Consider the following 22,039-nt stretch of genomic DNA (forward strand, 5'->3'; position numbering starts at 1 on the left):
GCTAGCTGCTGGTTGTTTGTGCGCATGCTCGTAGATCAGGAATTCGAGTGGTCTGCTGTCATCTTAAACTTTCCAACCACGTCAATTACCGGGACTTAAAGCCAATGATATGTGTGAAGAAGAATGATCTGGTCAGAATAAAGATTTGCCTCTTTGATCTGTACATGATAGGATCTCCATGGTGTGTGTTAGGAATTAGTGTCTTGTCTGTGAGAGACCTCCTCTTATAAACACCACGGTTTACCTGCTACATGTCTTATCATACTCACCAACTTTCCTGCATCCCTGGCAAAAGGGGGCGGGGCACACACTCTGTGACCCTACAGCATTAAGATCTAGGCTACCTAATACAGATACTGGGTAGTTTGGAGCTCACTTAGAAGGGTTTAGGCTGTGTTTATGCTGGGACAGAACCGAAATTCGGGATGGTTGGCAGGGATGTGTTATACAAAGACTCCGGTGCAGGAGGCTCCTGGTCTTGTGTGGTGTTACCAGAGTTTGTAGATGGTTTAATCTATGCAGGAGCTCCTGAGCTAGGCTTTGCTGAGCTTCTTGGGAGTTGTCAGGAGTTCTGAGGGTCATTTTGGCTTCAAATGTATAATATGCCTGAAGAAGAGACCTAGATAGTCCTGAATGCTTAGCATCCATTATACTTAAGTTAGCCAATAAAAGGTACCAAATTAGCTGTTTTTCTTTCTGTGGGTAACACCCAATGTTTTTGGTGCCATGGTGGGATTCAGCATGGTTACCGCCGGGATCATCTGTTGTATCCCGGTAGTTACTCTACCTCTGCGTCGACTTCATTACCTTTTGCACCGACTGATTATTATGTTTTGTTTTGTATAGCGCCATCAAATTCCGTAGTGCTGTACAATGGGTTGGACTGTGTTTCCCCCTCTGCTCTTAGAGAAGGGCTGGAAGAGTAAAGGTTTGCAGTATCCAGCACAGATCAGTCTTCAATATCCTCATATACGACATTTATACCAGTGCTTCGCAGGCCGTGCACACATTCACCGTATACAATCCTCGCATTCAATTTACATTTGGCACCAGGTGCATTTATCATTAGCAAATATCCAGTAAAGGGACTAGATATTATGGGCTTTAACAACTAAATTGAATACGCTCCAAGTTACGTTTTACCTACAGAAATCTATATTTCGTTTCCAGAAATGGTTAAGCTCTTGTTGATGCATCATATGATATTTGTTGCAGGAAGAGCTTAGCTGGCCCTGTATAATGTATATTGAAATCAGTGATGCTTCTGCAGCCTTATCTTACATTGAATTATACATTATACATGCCAGCTTAGCTTTTGTCATTTGAGAAAGTTGCTAGTGTTGGCCCTTTTATAATGAAATGGGAGAGCATTAAAACTGCAGCTCTCCTGCAAACTCCCTTTAGCGAATTACCCCCATGGGTGATACCCTCCATTATTTCCCCACATACCAAACCAACTCCCCATTCTTTTCTGGTATATATCAAGCCAAATACCCAAAAATAAACAAATTTTACTTAAAAGTGAACATTTGAAAAAGTTTATTAACAATAAGAAAACATACAAGGCACAACAAGAACAATAAAGTACAAAATTAAATACAGTTCAACAAAACAAAAAGTTAAATATGTATAAATAAATACAACGTACAAAAAATCTGGCACTTTTGGATAAGAAGGCCATGAGAAGCGCAGGATTTTGAAAATTAACTTCGGTGGGCACGTTTACAATAGACAGCACTGCGAGATATTACAAACACATGGATTTGCATTACGTGTTATGAAGGACCATCCTTGGCGAGCGTCTCCTGCAAAGAAGGCTGGGCTGACCCTGCACAATGCATAGATTAATCAGCGATGCAACTCACAGTCAATCTCACTGATTTAACTATGCATTGTGCAGGGCCAGTCTAATTATTTTTGCAGCAGCAGCTCAATGGGGTTGGCCCACCGTAAAATAAACTGAGGTTGATGAAACTCCCCTTCCAGCTTTAGTGAACAAAATCCTATATTGTCTACCGAAGTATCTACCAACAGAAAATCTTACTTTAGAGTAATCCCGAGGCTCTGAAAAAACTATTTTTGTCCTGTAATCAATTATGAGCTACTTTGCAGCTATGGAAAGAAAACAATTTCAGGATGCTTTACAAGTGTACATCAAGAACGTAAAATAAATGTTAACGCTTTTTGTTTATACTTCTAAATTTGTCTTCGATTTGTTAACAATCACAAATTTAAAATGTAACTTTGAATTGGTAAAGTATAAATAAAATGGGGAAAAAGGTCATTTTTACTTTGTAAACATAGAAACTAGAGAGCTTCTTGTTAATGGTGTTCATATAAGAGTCGGATCAAAGTGGATCCTTAACCCTTCCGGCCTCACCATATACACATTCTGTGCATGGACGGCTTAAATGGGAGAGATAAGAAAATAACACACCTTCTTAATATCCTGAGAGCTATTACTAACCAACTTGGAGAACCATGTCTTTTACACATTTCAGAAAAATTCTGCAAAACATAAACAGCCGCTGCTGTCCCTCCAGCCCAGCAGTAATATCAAACATTTAAATCTGAAAAATAACCTGAACCATCACCAGCAATCCCATGGAGACATGTAATATACATCACTTTATAAGATATTCCTCAGTAAGGGAAGGCATTGTGTGGTTTACCGCCATATAGTTTTATTTACCCTCTCAGATAACAGAATATACCATCCCGATATCAAAATAGCCAGAATTTAAAGCTTTTTTATGCTTTTATCCATTTTTTTGGGGGGGAGGGGGGTTAATCAATGCACTGTAGTCTTACAACATCTAGTATACGTACATGGCCTATTCTGTTAAAATGTGCAGATGCATTCAGATACCTCCGTACATTAAGCTGAGATAAGTCCCTTTTGCAAAATATTTACCTATGTATCTGTAAACTGTCATATTTCAGGACTGTACAAACTATGACAACGGAGAGAGAAAACAGAAACATCCTGATAAACGCTCAGCACGTATTTTCATGCAAAAGTAATATTGTATTCAGACTCCATCCCTATACAAAGTTATTTGTGTTACTGTAAACTGGTAGAAGGATGTGGAATATGTGGGAAAATGTTTCAATTGGTGTTTTCCAGCATGCAAAAATTAAATATCAAGAAATCAGAATATTAGCTGCATGCTAATGTGTGACTTCACATTCAGTGCAAAGGAGTGCAAAAGGCATATTTAAATAACAATACAAAAAGAAGAATATAGCTTCATCTTTCTATCCCAAAGAGTGCTGTCTTCTTAAATTGTCACAACATTTGGCTTCTTTCTTTGGATTCTTCTTGCAGATGCTCCTGTAATGAATAGGGCAAAATATATTATTAGATTAAAGTAAGGTATTCCATTCAGGCCTTACCACCAATTTTCATTGCGTAATGTAACAGGTGAGAGGTAGCATGTTTTGACAATCTGTGACTTTGTTAAAGTAAATCACTCACTTTCCTGTGGGGGCAATCATCTTACATTTCGTGGGATTTGCACGATTGTTCCCAATCCCTATATTACATCACTGAGCGATTTTTTGTTTTTAAAGTTACTGCCGCTGTTTGGTGGAATCAGAGATCAGTCGGGTGGGCGAGCAGAATGGAAAGGATTTTAGGACAGACAACTATTTGTTATGTTAGTTTTGCCACCAAGCAAAATCTGTGTTATCATCAAGTCAGAGACGGACCTCACTGTAAATCCCTTAATATTCCCAATTCTGATGAACTTTGTTGTGCATAAAATCAGTTTTACATTAAGCATGACATTTATCTTTCTTTGGATGAACTGTCTAAAAATTTTAAAAAATGGCTTACCCCTGTCTGCAAAGAAGCTTATTGATGGGTGCATTTTGTCCTTGATTTGGCTGAAGGATTCTAGTCAAAATGAAATAACAAAAAAAAAAAACGTATTTGCTTTGTGAAGAATAAGAACAAAAACGAGCATTTTCTCTCTCTAGAAGGATGGGTTGGAAATTCATAGTTCAGTTGTAACCGCAATGGTACAGCAGCAACCAATGTACAGCAACCAACGGAATGGCCAAATCAGCGGGACAATGTTTTTGATTTAGAAATGGGAGGAAAGGTGACATTTTGTTACTGCATGTTGCTCTATTTCCCTCACTTTGCTCATTTGGCGGAGAATTCCAAATAAACCTATGATTTCTTGAGGTGCCGGACTTTTGCTTGGGTTGCCACAGCATGATTAATAGTCTTTTGGAGCACAGCTCTTCCTTACTATTACCATCTGGTTGCACCCAAGGAAAACAGGCAGGGATTATATCACAGAAGAACTATTTCAAATTGCCTCTAAGGCACTCCTTTTCAATAAATTAAGAAATAAGGACTTTTCCTCAAATAGAATGTAGAACTACCATAAAACACCACACTTAATCTTTCATTTAGGGGGTGTATGTATATACATATGTATACATGTGTGTATATTTATCACTACACATAACCTTCCCCATCAAGCCCACACATTACGGAGACTTACCTGGTTTCCAAGGCCTTTGGCTTTGATTGGAGTTTTTTATTTGAAATCCCAGTTTCACCTACCCTAAAAACAAGGAAAATACATACATTTATTTCCTACTTCACGGATCCAGAGAACGATTGCATTATTTCTAAACCATTTATGAAAACAAATTACTCATTTTTCTTTGGAAAAGATCACCAGGAATAATCTATACACTGTGGTATCCAAATTCCACTATTAAATATTCATTTTAGCATTTTTTTTTATGTAGACATTGGTTTTGAAAAAAGGAAAATAATTGCATTACACCACTGTGTGAATTTTAAATATTTATTAAGAAACGTTTCTTAATATAGTGCTATTTTACATCGGAAAAGCACTAGACTTCTAACACCTTCTACCTTGTAAGCTTCTTCCTATCCAAGGATTTTTGTGTTGCCGATGAAAGGGTCACCCGGTCTCGAGGACTCTTAAGCTTTTCCTGTAGAACAATATACGACATGGTAATTAAAACAGCCAGCAAGACGACATTGCAAACCGCCGATTTTCCGATAACTGTCATGTTGCTCCTTTCCAGGAGCATTCAGAAGATTTAATGACTTTTCCAACATATAATCAAAAATATTGAAAAATCTAAAATCTCATAATTACAGCTTGATATGCTAGAATTGTAATTCAAATGAATTTTATAAATTTGTACCAGCTGTACAACTTTAGAACATGCAATCAGCTCCTACTTGGTCACAAACAGAGCAACGATCAAACAGAAATCAAGTCATCATTCTGCGGAACATGTCTTATATAATAAACGATTTCTGATATTACTTACAACACTAAAAACATTTAAAAAAAAAAAAAAACTGAACTCACCATTTGCCTGATCAGCTTCTCACGCCTCAATTCACGGTCATGAGCAAGAATATTCATTCTTTCTGTAATGTCCATTTCAAAGAAAACATCATGTATTTCGTACAATGCTGCTCGCAGCTGTACAGGGGGGAAAAAGAAGGGGTTACCACACATTATTCAAAATTTGGGCTCCAATTTTTGACATACTAGCTCTTTACCAGACTTTTGCCAAGTTTTATTTTGACTGACAAATGCATCCAATTTTAAAGACTTTTAAAAATATTCCAAAACCGTGAGAAAACATCACTGATCTTTAACTACAAGTTGCATACACGTTATGCCAGAAGCACCCTTACCTGTGCCAGGACCCTTTCCCGCAACAAGGCGTCTTGGGCTGACACTATCCCTCTTTTTACTGGACCATCTGCTTGGAAGGTCCTCATAAATTCTGCAGTGTCCTAAGAGTCATAGCAAAATAAAAACATATAATTACATGTAAGAAAAGATTGTAACAATAGGGAATGCTGGAAACAACAGTTAACACACAGTGCTCAATGAAGCCTGGGGTCCCTGCCAACGACAGCATTGTAGTCTTACCTTTACAGTTTGCTTTAAATTCTTGAGCTTCTCTGTCTGCATAAGTCTCCGAGTAAGAAAGCCCTTGGCTAGCGCTGTGACTTTGTTTAATTTTATCTGCATTGCTGGACTGTAAACCTTTGGGGGGCAAGATTGTATAAAATGATTGGATTAGGGAAAATCATGAACGGAAACCACATCTCTGGGATTTAATAGCTGTAGTTATACTCTACAGTCTAGTACAGAAATTGTATTTTAATTTTTATGCATATTGGAGGACATTTTGCAATGCAAGCTCCTTGCTCATGGTCAGTAGCACTCTAATTAACAAAATACTGAAGCAAAGTACCAGTGTTCAAATAGCATACACATGCTTGGCTGTTGAAAGACCCATTGACTAGAATGGGAGTTCTACTGAGAATGAGCAACATACCCCCTGCATTCAGTAGAAGCAGCTGAGGGGGTGAGAAATGAGGCAGAACTCACAGTATCCAACTAAAGAATTTGTATGGTTTTTACAAATATCTTGAAAGTCATGTTTGTTTGTTATACAATGTTAGCTCAACATCCCTTGTAAAATGCATTAGTTAAGAGGATCTCCACATATTACAAGAGATAGTGATTTTTACGGACACCGTACCAATCAATCTTAAACATTTCATGTTGACAAATGAATCAAGAAGGCAGCCAGTTCACTCGGTAACCAGCAGGTGGGTGAAGAACCTCTGTTGTGCGTGGAAAATGTTTACAAGAACATTCCAATAAACAAGCTACCTGGGACCATCTGGTTCTTGCTCTGCTGAGAGACCTCTGGGTTGAGATTTTCAGAGCTCCACTTGGCGATGGTCTCCACAGAGAAACCGAGGGCTCATTTGCCGATCCACAGCTTTGTTGTGATGGGGCAGCCACTGACCCAACTGTAAGATATTAACAGTCATTACAAATCCTTAGAGAGATACTTAACCGTTATGAAGACACAGCTATGAACATGATGCTCCTTAAAATACCAGTGCAGTGCTTGATTTGTAACTAGATTTAAGATCAAGCTTTGTCATGTCAATTAACCATAGCCCCGACACACACCTCCTTTCGGCCTCTTCACAATGTTTTTTGTCCTAAACTGACCACTTTTTTTTTATGATACTGCATGGTGTTAAGCAAATCCAGTGATGCAAAATGATATGAGTGCCTACAAATGTAAATGCTCCCACATGCTTACTTGTGTTATAAGAAGAGTAAACGTGATATGGTTCCACGTGGCTTGTTTCAATTTCTGACATATTGCTTTCGTCTCGGTTTGTCTTATCAGGTCTCTGTTTACTGTCATCAAGCATTCCTGGCGAACCAGGCACATCAATTTTCTTGAACCTTAATCTTTTCCGTTCTTCCTCAAACTCCTGGAAAAAATACAAAAAAAAATAAATAAATAAATAAGAAACAAGCAGGTTGTTTTTAATATGATTGTTTTTCTTGCTATAATACAGAGATGATGATGATGTGTCTGAAATCACGCACAACAGCAAAACCTGTAGTTCAATTTTCAGTTGTTTTCAGAACTTCACCATAGAGTCATAACCTCTTACATTCCCTTACCCCGGAGCTCCAATTATTCCCGCACACGCAAAAAAAAGGCAAGAGCTGCCCGTGGGTCATGTGAGCCCGCTGAGCACCTGCCTCCCGGCAGCACACGGAAATAAAATGCCAAGTGTGCATAGAGATGGTTTCACAATACATGAAAGTATGAACGCATAGAGCCAGTTAGTATATCCAGGAGGTGAAGCGCAACGTACCAGGAGTCAATTCCTAGTCGCCATGTCAACCTAGCAAACAGCAAGCCCTTCCTTACATTTTTCACTTCTCCTAGTAGGTTATTTTCTCAGGTCTCTACATTTATTTTCATAAACTAAAACTGGCACTTTTTACCCAGTGTGCGATTTTGGGATGATTTGACAGGCTGTATGTTGAAAGACTTTTTGCAGAGCGTTTCTTTAGGCGCCATGAATTACTAATGTGATGTGTTTATCAAAGCTATGCAATCCATTCATCCTTTGTAGAAGCTTTCACCCACCACCTATTAATTTCCTGATAACACAGGAAAGAATTTATCGGGTTAAAACAAGACAAACACCAAGATTTACATTTCTTCTCTTATTACAGTAGCCAATGAAATGTTTTACCTCGCTGGATCATTTGGTTGGATGCTATGGTGCCAATTTCTAAATCAAAAATTATATATTACCCCTGTACCTGATACAAATATTAAATCTTTTTATCTTGATTTAGTGCTAGACTATGTCTTGGTTTTTTGTTTCTTTATAAAATCTACATCTATATATGTCAATATAGCTAAGCTTTAGCAATCACTATAAATCGTACCAGTCCACCCAGTTCATATAGTTCAATGCCACACTTACACACATACTGTGTCAGAAGTTGCCAATTGTTTCTTTACTTTCTAACCGGCTGTGATCCCTACATGATCTATTCGCGGTATTACCCTTTGTAATCTTTCTTGCTCTCTTTCCTGTTCGGCAATCAGTAGAGATAGTTGCTGTGCATGTTGCTCCTCAAGTTTCTTTCTCATTTGCTCAAAAGCCAGCATTTTCTTTTTCAAGTTGTCATCTAAATAAATAATAAAATTATATTTATATGAAAAATTATCCACTTCATGAATTGTTAATATTGTATGATACCTAGTAGTGAAAGGGCTTGAACGCTGGCAGGATTGACATTTAGGATTGATGCCTAGAACAATCTGGCACTTTGGAAACTTAAACACGTCCGTAGATGAATGCATTAGATGGTGTGATTATAGACTACCGACCGGCTGGTAACAACGCATGTTTAGTTTCCCAAGGAGTCTGTTCACAAAGGCTTGAATTGTGTTGCGTCGTGCTGCTTAGCCATTACTAGTTGTGTAATCACTGCTTTCTATTCCGTTCATGGGAATATAAATGCGCCAGCGCTACTAAGCAAGGGTTAATTATGTGCATTTAGAGAAAAGAATGCAATAGAATACGATGAGTATATATAATTAAATGCCCTTGATCAATGCCTCTCAGAGATCAGCTTGGCAGTACTCAATGTACAGGGACCATTATGTGCGGTTTGTACTTCTCACGGACATAACGCGCCTAGGAAACTCACCTAAAATAAGTAAAAAATAAGAAGCACACGCCAGGTATAGCCCCCAAAGACCCATGTTACAGCTCCTGTGCTTAATACTACGATACAGAAACAGTCTGGAGCCGCCATGACAGGCCAGGTTGTGTGTGATGCGGTGTATGTATGTTATGCAATCCTCAAATGAATATACAGAGACACAGATGCGCTTTGTGCCATTATTCCTATTCCCTGGATAGAAGGTTGTCCTCATTAAAAGGTCACTTGAAACTCAAATCTTCAACTTATAGGACAAGTCTGGGCAGTTACTACAGAAGTATCTTCTCACATTATATAAGACCAACGTGAACTAAGAAATGGCTAATATACGTCATTAAAAAATATTTTTAACATTAATAAAAACAAAAATATACAAAATATACTTTCTATTGTAATGTTTAACATGTGGTGTCCTCCTATATTTTAATAGATGTTTTCCAGTTGGGAAATCCAGTAAACACAACTGTTTATTATCAAGCAGTCATGAATTCTACAACGAACAGGTAAAAAGTATAGGCCAGTGGAACTACCCACGAATTTGATGCCAGTGATTTAATACAGCAGGAGCTAGGACCCTTCCAAGCCTCAATCTTTGCACCTGGATCACAGATGTTGAACTGAACATCACCGACATACATATGTCAAGAAAATAGACTATAATTGTATAGAAATGCATTTAAGGAAAACCCTTCCATACCTAAGGTACTGTTGGACAATGCATCGTTCTTCCTTATGTGGAAAGACTCAAGGTGGTTCCTCTCTTCCTGAGGCAGCTTCTTCTCTTGATCACTTGAAGGTGGAGGCACATAGACATCTTTTCGGGTGCTGTCCAAATCCAGCTCAAGCCTGCGTTTAACGTCAAAGTTATTCTCATAAGATTGCTCTCTTATCAACGAAGAGGAAGGGGTGTCTGTGGTTTGGGTCGTGCTTTGGCTTTGCATTAAAATTGGAGAAGGCGTTTCTACATCATAGGATTTATTAAGCTGCGCTGGCGAAACCCGCTTAACCATTTCTGGTGACCCAGATGATTTAAGTTCATGTTCTGTTTTTAAAACGGGAGTGTCCACATTCTGACTCCCTATGTCAGGATTAGATGATGTTCTATTTGTAGCACAAACACTATTGTTTAGATGGGTCTCTTTACAGATTTCAGTCTGTGAAACATCTGTCACAGTTGTAAAACTGGTAGCTTTGTTATTCCAGATTAAAGCACTAATTTCAAAACTTTTACTCAAATCTGGACTGCCAACAATTTCATTCTTACTTAAGGAACGTCCTGTGATGGAACAATTGTCTTTCTTATGTCCATTAATTGTTGGCATAGGATCAGACAAATACGATTTCACATTTGTCTCCGGCAAAACCACTATTTCATCTTTTCCTTTAGGGCTTAGCTCATAGGCATTTATTGGATTATTAATGAGTATATGTCCTGCTGACAAGGGCCTAGGACGTCTTCGATGCATTTGAGGGCTTAAGCTTGGCTCTGGACTGGGCAGTTTAGCATAAGAGCCGGTGAGGCTTTTGACAAAGCTGCTTTCACACTCGATGACACATGACTTTTTTAATTCTTCATCAGATTCGGTATCAACACTTGAAATCGTCCCTGATTTTAAAGGGATGTCCATTCCCGGTGGTCTTGACAGAGCAGCAGAACCCATGCTCTCACCTTGGCAAGAGGCAGCTTGAAGAAGTGTATTGGATTTGTTAAGGGCAGGCTTATCAACCATTAAAGGGCTACAACTTCGGCTTCTGTTCATAATCCGTGCTTTCTCTTTTAAAGAGTCACTTATCTTAATGGTATCATTTTCTTTGTCCGAGTGGCTTTCATTACAATTACCCTTTGAATAGCTCTTCATGTTACGCCTGCTTTGCTCTTTTTCAATGTACTCTCTGGACTTTTTCAGAAGGTTTTGAAGACTCATCACGTACGGATCAGGAGCTCCTTTAGTGGGAGGTGGTGCTTCAAATGGGTCCGTTCCGTCATGCTGTGAAGCTTCAGTGGGTACGTCATTCTCATGATTTATCATAGGGCTCTTTGTTGGTCTTAAAGCCAAACAGTCTTCTTTGAGAACCTCTGTGTTTGCCTTTGAGTCTTCCAATGACTTTTCAAATTTTGCGGGTCCGTGTTTTGCTGACTTGATTGGTACGTTAATAACATTAGGCAGAAGTGCAAACCCATTCATGTTCTTGGCTTTTGTAGCCTGATCTGTAAACTCTTCTGTAGTAGTAGGAACAGCATTCATACCTGTGGTCTTTTTTACCTACAGTGCATGCAAACGAAGAGTCAGAAGTACATTCAAAAACATATTCATAGGGAAATTATTCAGATATCTTACACATTGTATAACATGACTAGAGGGACAAAAAAAATCCAAACAACAAAAGGTATAATTATACCCCAGCCATGCTGTCATTGAGCAGGTTTAAGACAGGTGAGCTGGATAACGCATTAGGGCCAGCCCTTTAGCTGCTGGGGGCATACATAGCTCTTTGTTATAGTCTTGTGTCCTGTCTATATGGTCTAAGAATTCCCAAACCGTGCAGTGGTAACCTAGTGATTGGTAGTAAACAAGAGTGAGACTCCCCATTGTTTTCTATTGAGTGCACGAGATCATGAACTCCACAAGTCAATTCAGAAGCAAAATACAGGTATTAAGGACTTTAACTCTTATTGAAACAAAAAATGGTTCACTGAGACACAGATATGTTTTTATGTATTTTACCACCTCTTTGTTGTGTGCCATTCTAAAGAATAATTGCCCAAGACAAGCACAAAAAAACAGTATATGAAATTCGTATAACTAAATTGAGAGGTTATAAAAAAAATTTTAAATTGTTTTTAGATGTAAAATATGTAAACTGGCGCATAGCTCTTTTCTCTTTCTACTGTTACTAATATAAGACTGATTATATTATAGTACATTAACGTGGGAGTATACTAATCTGTAATTGATCTCGAGAGGATTTAAATGGAAAGGATTATGTTTTGAACACACAATGTGGTAAAAATAGGCTAAGTGCTCGAATACATTTAATCATATTCAGCATGTTAAATATTGGGAAATATATTTCCAGTGGGTAAAAATTATGGTAGCAATTATTACTATGCTTTATAAAAGGGCCAACCTCAATGATCTTAGCCCCGCAAAATGCATATTGAAATCAGGGAGCAGAAACTTTCAAATCCCTAAAAAAACTCCCAGGTTAGAGAACACACTTCTATGTCTAGAATATGTATTTTATAAAAACAGTTGAAGCAGACAGTTTGAAACTTTTGCCAATATTACACAAATTTCTTTCAAAGGGGCTAATGTAAACTAATGTCTGATAAGCTAGTCAGTGATCTAAAGGGACAACATTTAATGTGCGTCTAAGGCTGGACTAAACAACAGTGAGGGTATAAATCCATAAAAACGTCAAAGGATGATTGATTTAATCTTAATCCCAATAAGGGGTTTATTCACTAAATTGGGAGTTTGCTGCAACAATTAAACAATGCATTATCTAGAAGATCATCCTTCCTGGAGGAAAGACCCTTCATAAAGTACTATGCAGTCTTTCAGTTGAAATCAACCACAAAAGTTTATCTATTAAAACACTAGATATTGATATTTCTACATGGGTAAGCTCTGGTGAGCAACTTTTGTTTCTACAAGTCCAAAGTGCTATACGAGGCTCTACAAGTTATGCTCTTTTTACCCACTGTACAGCACTGTGAGATATGGTGGAGCTACACAAATCATGTTTTCACTGCGCAAACATTAAATCAGACAGTAATAGCTTGATTTCTGATGGATCAACGGAGCCCCTAATGATTAAATCAGTTGTTAGAGAGTATGCAACTTTTACCTGGACTGTCTCCAAAATCTCCTGGACTCTGTTAAGCAAGAATGTCTTTCTGCAGTTCTGCCTCTTCTCATCCAGCTCGATAGCTTTTATCTTATATTGTTGCATTTCTTGCCTTTTTTCCACTGTCAGCTATAAATAAATAAATAAAATCACAACACTGTTCAGGAAGCAAAAGGGTAAATACATCACTGCCAAATATCAGCTATAGATATTTGTTTCATTTACCAACAAAGATATTTTATATATCACAATTAATTAGTCTGTCAATCACATTGTTTCATTACAAAATACTTATCTGACAAAACAGATTCAATTTGTGGGTATTCAAAGTACAGCGGTTAAAAGAACTGTACTTATTTGAAGATAGTGAACAAAGGGGAAAACACAACATAAAGGGAAAATGTGTTTTCTAATAGGAAATAGGCTTGTTCATATTTAGAATTACTCCTAATAACTCACCTTGTAAGGAATCACTGCATCGCAGACTGAAGTTCTAGGATTAGCTCCTCATTTCCCCAGCAATATCAAACTCATACTGTTGTGATGTAGAATCAACCACAGCGAGGGTAAGAATGCTAGGTGACAAGGCAACACCGCTATGCCTTAGAAAACAAGTGACGCTTTGTTTATGCATTGCCAGGGACTTGTACGCCTCCTCACACGGTAGTAAAAACATGCTTGTTCCGAAAACATGACCTGCCAATTATCCTATCATTAAATGATCACTGAAGTGCTCCTGTGACAGCCAAGAATCAGACAAAAGTGCCAATAAACTTTTCTTTACACCCTTAAGAAAACGATTAAGGAGACTTTTCTTATATTAAAAAGTAAGGTTTGCTCAATTGTTTCCATAAGAGTTAAGGAGTAAACTATGTTTTACCTGCCACCTCCTTCCAGTCCTCTTCTGCTGAAGCCAATCTACCCCACAGGAGCCAGCCGTGCCCGGCCAGAGCCTTGAAGCTAAGCGAGGATCCAACACCTTATGGGCACTGCCTGCTCCTGTACTGTACACAAGTAAGCGTGACGGTAGAAGGAAGCATCAGCAGGTAACTTCATGGGTGTTAAAGGAACAAATCATGCAGACCTTACTTTTGATATAGGTCAGGTCTACCTCATTTTATGAAGAGCTAAAAAAGTGGTTTGGTCTACATATCCCAGAGAAACAAGTGTTTAAACGTTCTCCCAACCGGTGTGCTAAAACCTGTTTTTTTATCACTGCAGTATAATCAAAACCTTGCCTCGGGGCAGAGCTCAGGGTGAGACAACCATTACTTTGGTAAACAGTCTATTTAGGATAAGTACCTGCTAACAGATAATGTGCTCTATGGGGAAAAGCTAAAGGTCAAACGGTTATTATACAGGTTAAATGTTTAGTCTGTGTAAAATGTATTATATATGTTCACTGGCACAGAAAACAGGTTGTCTGATGTTCTAAAGCCCATAGAGGCTATGATGTGAATCGCTCAGTATCAGACAAACAAAGAATAATAATTTAAAAGATTTCATTGGCCTTTTGTGCTTGATCTTATTACTACTGGCAGGGTTTCCTTTACGGATTCCTGATTTTTTCACTATATGGATAGGCGCTCACTATGCTCTCCTAATGTATTCCCCTAGATGTTGGGACTTGTGATCTGATTGTGTCTTTGGCAAGCTAGCAAGCATAATACCTGAATGGAGATGGAGGTAAGCAGCACCGCAGAGAGATTCAACAGACCCTCTAAAAAGAAGACGTATCATTGGGTTTGCAATACTCCCAGTACGTTCAAACGGCCAATAACCCTAAACATTTTTTTCCCTTTAACGTCATGTTTCATGTGAACAGGTACAGTTCACTGCGCAAAGGCAGTCACAAAGGACACATTCATTCAAAATGTACCGTCAAATATGTGCATGCTTTAGGGATAAACCAACACTGTTTAGACGGTTACTGCTCCACTGAAGATTTGCAAATAGAAGATATTTTGATATGGCAATAGACCTGTTATTCTAGCTCACAGAATTAGGAATATGCAGCTGTATTAGAAAGGCAGCGAACAATACAAGGGCAGCATAGTGTCCCCAACACCCCTACTATAAAAATGCACATTAAAGCAATCTGTAAGTAGACCTTAACCCTAACTGTAAATATCGTAGGTATAGCCATGTTTAGACTTCTTAAGTCTCTCCCATTAAAATCAATGGAAAGGCTGTACACATGCCCCCTGGGGTCAGACCCGGCACACTGTGTTCACCACAAGAAGTCCCCCCCCCTCCAGCTACTAAAGAAGAGACGTATGAGGTCCGAAAGCTTTTGTATATTGACCCTACTTTGCTATTCATAAACTTGAAATATTTAATCAATATTCTGGCAATGGACAAACTAGATGAGTAAAAACTGTTTATTTCAGCTACTAAGTCTGTGCCGATATTTCTGTTTTATCTCCTTTTTGTCATGAAATCTACTAGAGAATTGCTCTTCAATTACTTGTGGCAAAATAGTTGCCTGCATAGAATCCAGACGATATATCTCTTAAAAAGGAGCCAGTTATTTAAGACATGGAATGGTTATAAAAGCCTTCATGTCATGAAGGAATGCTGTCCTGTGTGACATTTTAAAAACATTACCGATGCACTTTTCAGACTGTAATTAACACTCTAGCTCCACATTTTAGTACGGTGTATAATCGACGCCAATGAGTGTTCAACCTGTATACCTGGAGGCTGCAGCCACTTGGCACAAGTTTGCGATTTGAGCTAGCACAAGCTGCTGCGCATGCACGGGGAGCATACTTAAGTTGTTTAGCAGATGCAGGAAAAGGAAGAAAGGAAAGAGAAGTATAATTTTTTGTAGGCCAGTCAGTAATAGTTGTTTTTTTTCTTCATGATTGTATTTATTAACACCAGCAGATAGTTACGTGCCATAAACTTCACTGGAGTCCATACAAAATCCAAATCAAAAACATAGAAATTCGAAAACTGGGTGCCTTCAAACATGGTGTTGTCAAAGTATTTGGAGCTCAAACACTATTGGGCCAATAGTTAGATCAGGGCTCATGACCTAAGGGCTCATTCATTTTTTGGCTGGCTCCTAGATCCAAAACATATTTGTCGAGCCCTGGGTTAGACAGCGACAAAGCCTTCAGGCGGCTGGCTAGCTACAATTTTCATGATCCTCTTTGTAGGCATCTTCATTACCCCTACTTAGTTATCTGACAATCCTGTCCACGGTGCTCTATTTCAGCACCAATCAAAAGTAATAAGAACTGCATAATCTTACCAATTACAGTCTTAGTCTCACCTGTGTAATCTCCTATCCAACACCTGAGATAAAGATCTCAAGGTCTAGAGAAACAATTGATCTTTGCAATTTAAGGCGCCTTATTCTATCTGATCATTTAAGCCAATTAAGGTTTTTTGTGGACAGAATGTAATGCTTGCACTGTACACCCAGGGCACTGAAAGGGTCATTATAGTTTTGCCACACTATATCAAAGAGGGGGAAAAGACACCAACACTGAATTACATACGGAAATGTGACTAACTGTCCAAAGCAGCTGAACTAACAGGTCTGTAATCACTAGCAGATTTTGAATAATGTTTGGGTGCTTGTCATAAATGCTATAAGACCCAAAACAAAAAAAAAAAAAACACTTACCAGTGGAGAAAGGACAGCCACACCATGAAACTGTATAACAGATACTCCATGTTCTCCGGATTTCACAGAATCGCTGCAAATTGCCTCTCCCTGAATTCTGGCAAACTGCTTTCTGCAAAATTCTTCGTACGCCTCCATTGCGCTATAACTCTGAACAATAAGAACATTTACAGGATGTTAAATCAACAGGCCCAGTTATTTACTCATGTGATAAATAAAATTGCCTTTTAACATTCCAAAATAAAATTTTAGACTTTAAACAGGTTTTAAACTGTACAACTATTACTGATTAAATTAGACTAAATGATGTTCATTGATGCATTCACACGCGGTGATTGTTTTTTCAAGCGTTATAGAAACCTCTACTGGAAACACGACGTAAATAAACCAATTTAACAGCATATCCATCACAATGGCAGGATAATCACATACAACAGTTACATGTCATTAAGCAACAGGTCAAGTGATGCTTCTGAAAAAATGCAGTTAAAGTATGGGGGGGGAAACACAAAATATTTCATACAAACTAATTTTGAACAAATTCTTTATAGCATATTTTAATTCCCGGAGACATAAAGTTGATTTTTTTTTTTATATATTTTTTTCTCATTCGCATTCTCATCATGCTCAGCCACCATTTAGCGGTTCAGCCACGCGTCCTTTGTCAAATGTAATTTAACGGCCAGTGTGAATCTTTGGAATCGCTGTTATGTCCCAGGGCTAGGCATGGCTCAAAAGCAAAATATGATCTCAATGGCCCTTGTCTAGCAACAGTAACATACGAATTACCATAACAATGAAAATGTTCACATTCAAACCCGGGGCACTGAATAAATTCATCTTGCTTGGACGAGAATACACAATAAATGTTACTGAATGAAAAAAAATCTACTCTTAATAAAACGCTAATATCTCATTGCTGTGCTCAAGAGTAAATATGGTTGATCTCTACATGCACTAGCCTGATGTTTGCAAATGCATGGATCAAAATATATCTAGATGGCATTTATCATGGAAATATAATGACTTGTATACCAGCGATATGCAGCTGTTGGATCGTAAATGTTCACTTTGATGATCACTAAATTGACAGCACTTTGCTCCATACATTGCTGAGAAAATGCGTTGCCTGCCTGTATTCATAAAAAAAAATATAATAGATATTACGCTAATGAATTCTAGTTGTAGAGAAATAATGTTATCCAGCCACATGGCTTTAATAGGGATCAGGCAAAATAAAGAAAATAATATTTTGGGTAACATTCCATCATCAAAAAAAAAAAATCACCACAATTCTTAGAAAAAATAAAAGCCAAAAAACAAATGAGCTATTCCCAAACGTGTGCCATTTATTGTAAGGTTGGATATAGCTTATGGTCAGCTAACTTTGTCTACTGTAATAAATACAACTGCATAACATCTGTACAAATAGGAAGCAGGCATGCAGCATGTATACAAACTTAACATATGACGGAGTGAAGATGCTGTGTGAGTAAAATAAGCTTCACAACGACCACTGAGGCACAGTATATACTCACTTCACTCACCGGAGGAAATTACACCCGGCACTCACAGATACATGCCGTCTCCCGGTCGTCACACGGAACTCCCGACCACCTTCCGGCCGTTAATTACAAACAATGCAAGAGAAGGACTGCGGCGGCTGCTGACAGCTCAGTCCCTCCTCCTCCCCGCCATACTTCAGGCCTTCGGCGGCAAACACAGCGCCTGGCAACGGTCGATGTAAGCCACACCCCAGAGGCGGAGCCAGGAGATCGATCGCGGGTTCTATGAACCGATCTGTCTTCTTTAGCAAGCCCTTCCGGGTGTACGGGTCAGACGCGTTCTCGAGAATAGGCGGTGATACGAGACATTTTTATTTGATCAATTTATCACCGTGCTGTGATACACAATGTATTGTAGGTAATTTATATATGACACATTTATATTATCCTGCCAAAATAAAAAGTTTGTTTTGGGGACCCAAGTCTCTTCCCTCTTTTCTCCCGTGATGTCCTTGTTTTGTTTGTTTGTCTGGATGTTTGCCGGGTATCGGTGTGTGTGACAGTGTTCTGCCGAAGCAGAACATATGTTTATTAATATTTTTGATGTACTATCTTTTTATGAGACATCGCTTTTATGAGACACTTATTCGTTGAACCTTAGGAACCAGTCATGTGTTTGGCCCTTAAACGGTTAAATCAGTGAATGTCATGACAGTCAAGAGATTATACGGGGCATTTCTTAAACATACATAAACTATACCTAGTGTGTATATATATATTATATATATAAGTGTATACATGCCCCTAATGTATGAAGATGCTTTGCTAGCATATTAGATTCCCCCCTCCCGTACCCTATCACAAGTAAGTGAGCATGCGTGGGATGTGTTGAGAAACATTAGTGTAATGTGCACTGGAGAACAGTAGGTGTCACTCTCTTCAGTAATTTAGCTAAGAAGCACGGTACAGCCCCTGTTTGGGACTGAGGGAGTGGTTAGAATAAATTCGAAGAAGCCATTTTGTATGATGCAGTCCTTCGTTTAGTTTTACTCTGTAAGCTGCGGAGTACCTTCTGTAATAGGAAAAAGTCTGAAAATTAGTGGAATATTTGTTAGGATTTAATACTAGAGAAAGGATAAAATATGAAAGGAGAAGTAGGCAGAATATGTAGTTTACAACCTGGGCAGCAGCAAAGTAGTGTAAGGGAAATTGATCTAACTGAGAAACATAATGGAGGTGGATGTTATGTCTCAGAGGTTAAGATGGGCCTTATTTTAATGTTCTCTCTAACTGGCACCATATTATATAACTCAACACATGTTGGTTATTAGTTGAAGCCAGGGAATTTGTGATAGACCCCACGCAGCAGCAGCCATTGTCATATGTGACAAGGGGCTTTGAATATTTTTTCCTCAGGGATTTTCATCAGTGGATCACTTTTTTGACTAAAGTCTTACCTAATGAGAGTACCTCAAATGATTGTATAATACCTATTAGCAATGAGAAAGGGCAATTTTTTTCTGTTTAATTGTGGTAAAATCAAGGCTGGATGTTGTCCATCAACCCTGTGGCAATGTTCAGATATTTTTGATTTCTTCTAGTAACTTCTAGTAAAAGGGTAACCTTAAATTGTTAGGCCCATTTTAATAAAAATGTATATATATGAAACAATTTGTAAGTTAAAAAGTAAAAAAAGCTTAAAAATCTTTGCATCTGCTTTATGTAGAATAAACACTCTTGCATTGTTGACATCGGAATTCTGTGATCAAATTACCATAGTTCACCTTTTTGAGCATACTCTATAAAACAATAATTAACGTCATTAGAATTCTGCCTTTCTTGCATTATCTTGTAGCTCTTTCCATTTTCTTAACATTAAAAATGAGCTGACCAGACTTTTGAAATTTAATCCAGTGGCAGTTTACACTTAATGTAGAATTTGTACGATTTTTTTTATCGCATATTATTTAAGAAATATATTCAATGTGAAATAATTGGTACATAGTTTGCCAATAATATAGACTTTTAGTAAATAATTTGAATTATATTTAGTGACTTAAGCTTAAGTGAGGTTCAGGGGTCTTTAATGCATTAGTTCTTATTTCTATAGAATGGTAGAATCTAAAGAATCTGTGGTGGTTTGAGGTCTACAAATATTGTTTAATTTTGTCAGATGGGCTTGTAACAATGAAAGTGGTCTAAATGTGTTTAGTATAACTAAGTAGGGAGTTTGGGGCAAAATCCCCAGGGCCTCCTTGTTAGTAATACTTTAAATATGATTTAGCTCTCTTAGTGACTTTTTCATGAGAATCTATATATTCCAGTGCAACCGCATCGGCCAGACTGTATATGTGCAGCAGCTGGAGGGCCACACTTTGGGGACCCCTGCTCTTGATCATAAAAATATCTATGGGGTATATGTCCTGTAATTGGGATGTTGCAGAACATACATTGTTCATCAGTGGCACCTACTGTGTAGAAGAAATTGTGAGAAAATTGGAATGAGTTTGATTTTTTTTTTTTACATACTAGTACTAATAATCTTTGCAAGTGTCTATGGTTTCAAGTGATAACACAATTTTTTTCTGGAAAAAAGATGTATTTGTGTGGGTCCATCAAACACCAAAAATAGTAGTCTACCCACATATGGTAGAAACGGCAGAAAAATATGGTATTTGAGGTCATAAAAAGTTTGTTGAGGTTAATCGGGGAATTCTGAAACTTGATTATTTTAAGATCTTAATAATAAAAATCAAAGATAAGATTTCATAACTGTTTTCTTATTTAAACCAATTTATCTAAATGAACCTAAGACTATATAAGACAAAGTGTAATTTTTGTTTTAGAAACCGGTGAGGCACTTTAATTTACTGAGAGATAATTTAAGGTAGATACATATGGTTAATACCCAGAAATCCCAAACCCTTTATCTTTTAAGGGGGTATGAATGGAGTTGGGATTTTGGTATTCCACTTTAATTGTACATGGGATGGAAGAGAGGAGAACAAGATCTGGTCTTAAGACTCTCCACAGTGTCTCTGTAATTGTGAGCCAGATATGATCTATTTCTTGTAATAACTTTATCTAGAAACTGCATGTATTTGTAAACCACCTTTTCCATTGTGTGGAAGAATGGAAAGAGTTTCTCACCGCAATAATAGAAAAAAACATCCTAAAATTCCAGTTAAACAGAGAAGCAGGTAGCAAAAAAATAAAAAGTATATGTAAAGACTGATATCGTATACTACCTAAAACAAAACCGTGTACATATATGTAAATGATATTTAAAAAGCCAGTATTCAGCGCAAACCAATGCTCAATGGTAATTGGTCAGTAGGAGGTGTACAGAACACTGGCAATCCTCTCAGATAATAGTAGCATGGACCGAAGTATATACAGATATATAAAGGCAAATATATAAATTAAATATATATAACATTTATTACAATATACATAAGTATCTTGCATTCGAGTAAGTAGTAATAGTCACCCAGCTCCAGCATAAGGAGACCACCTCTGTAGTAGAGCCGCTGGGATCCAACAGGAAATGCTGGGAATAGTAAGTGTATTTAAAAAGTCTCTAATTGGGAGTACAACAAAGCCATCGATATATGCTATCACACTAACATGTTTTGCCCTAAGTCAATCATGGACTTCCTTGGAGTCTGACACTCATGTAATGTTAATGCAAAAATAGGATCTGTGCAGGTATTATGACTAACTATGTTGACATGAGCTGCTCAAAAACTTGTCTATATTTCTATAAATGTGGGCACTACCGCTGTTTATATTTACAAATGTACCCGCATTTCCCCATGTATAAGACGCACCTTAATTTTGGGGCACGAAATTTGGAAAAAAAATGTGTTACATAGTTATTGAACTCAAGTTTAATTATCATAAAATTCATACTCATACTCATCATCCTCATCACTCCCATCTATTAACTGCCCCTAAAT

General features: G+C 37.8%; 1 protein-coding gene across 1 annotated transcript; it reads right to left on the bottom strand.

Moving 5' to 3' along the window:
- Window positions 1-2,929: 2,929 nt before the first annotated feature.
- On the bottom strand, window positions 2,930-18,239 carry CCP110 (centriolar coiled-coil protein 110). The gene is made up of 14 exons (XM_053471762.1): window positions 18,123-18,239; window positions 16,576-16,725; window positions 12,939-13,067; window positions 9,784-11,350; window positions 8,422-8,546; window positions 7,144-7,321; window positions 6,699-6,832; window positions 5,946-6,062; window positions 5,705-5,806; window positions 5,370-5,486; window positions 4,901-4,980; window positions 4,518-4,580; window positions 3,839-3,898; window positions 2,930-3,334 (listed from the first exon to the last, which is right to left on the bottom strand). The coding sequence occupies exons 2-14, from the start codon at window positions 16,711-16,713 to the stop codon at window positions 3,259-3,261; spliced, it is 2,886 nt and encodes a 961-aa protein (XP_053327737.1). The 5' UTR covers window positions 16,714-16,725; window positions 18,123-18,239; the 3' UTR covers window positions 2,930-3,258.
- Window positions 18,240-22,039: the final 3,800 nt, after the last annotated feature.

The sequence above is a fragment of the Spea bombifrons genome, chromosome 7, assembly GCF_027358695.1.
Source record: "Spea bombifrons isolate aSpeBom1 chromosome 7, aSpeBom1.2.pri, whole genome shotgun sequence".
NCBI classification, from domain to species: domain Eukaryota; kingdom Metazoa; phylum Chordata; class Amphibia; order Anura; family Pelobatidae; genus Spea; species Spea bombifrons.

Bases quoted from the DNA above. Each gene is read 5' to 3' on its own strand.
- CCP110 (XM_053471762.1), bottom strand. From the start codon at position 16,713: ATGGAGGCGTACGAAGAATTTTGCAGAAAGCAGTTTGCCAGAATTCAG. The intron at 13,068-16,575 runs GTAAGTGTTTTT...ATTTATTTATAG, and splicing joins TGGCTGTCCTTTCTCCACTG to CTGACAGTGGAAAAAAGGCA. The intron at 3,335-3,838 runs GTAAGCCATTTT...TATTCATTACAG, and splicing joins AAGCTTCTTTGCAGACAGGG to GAGCATCTGCAAGAAGAATC.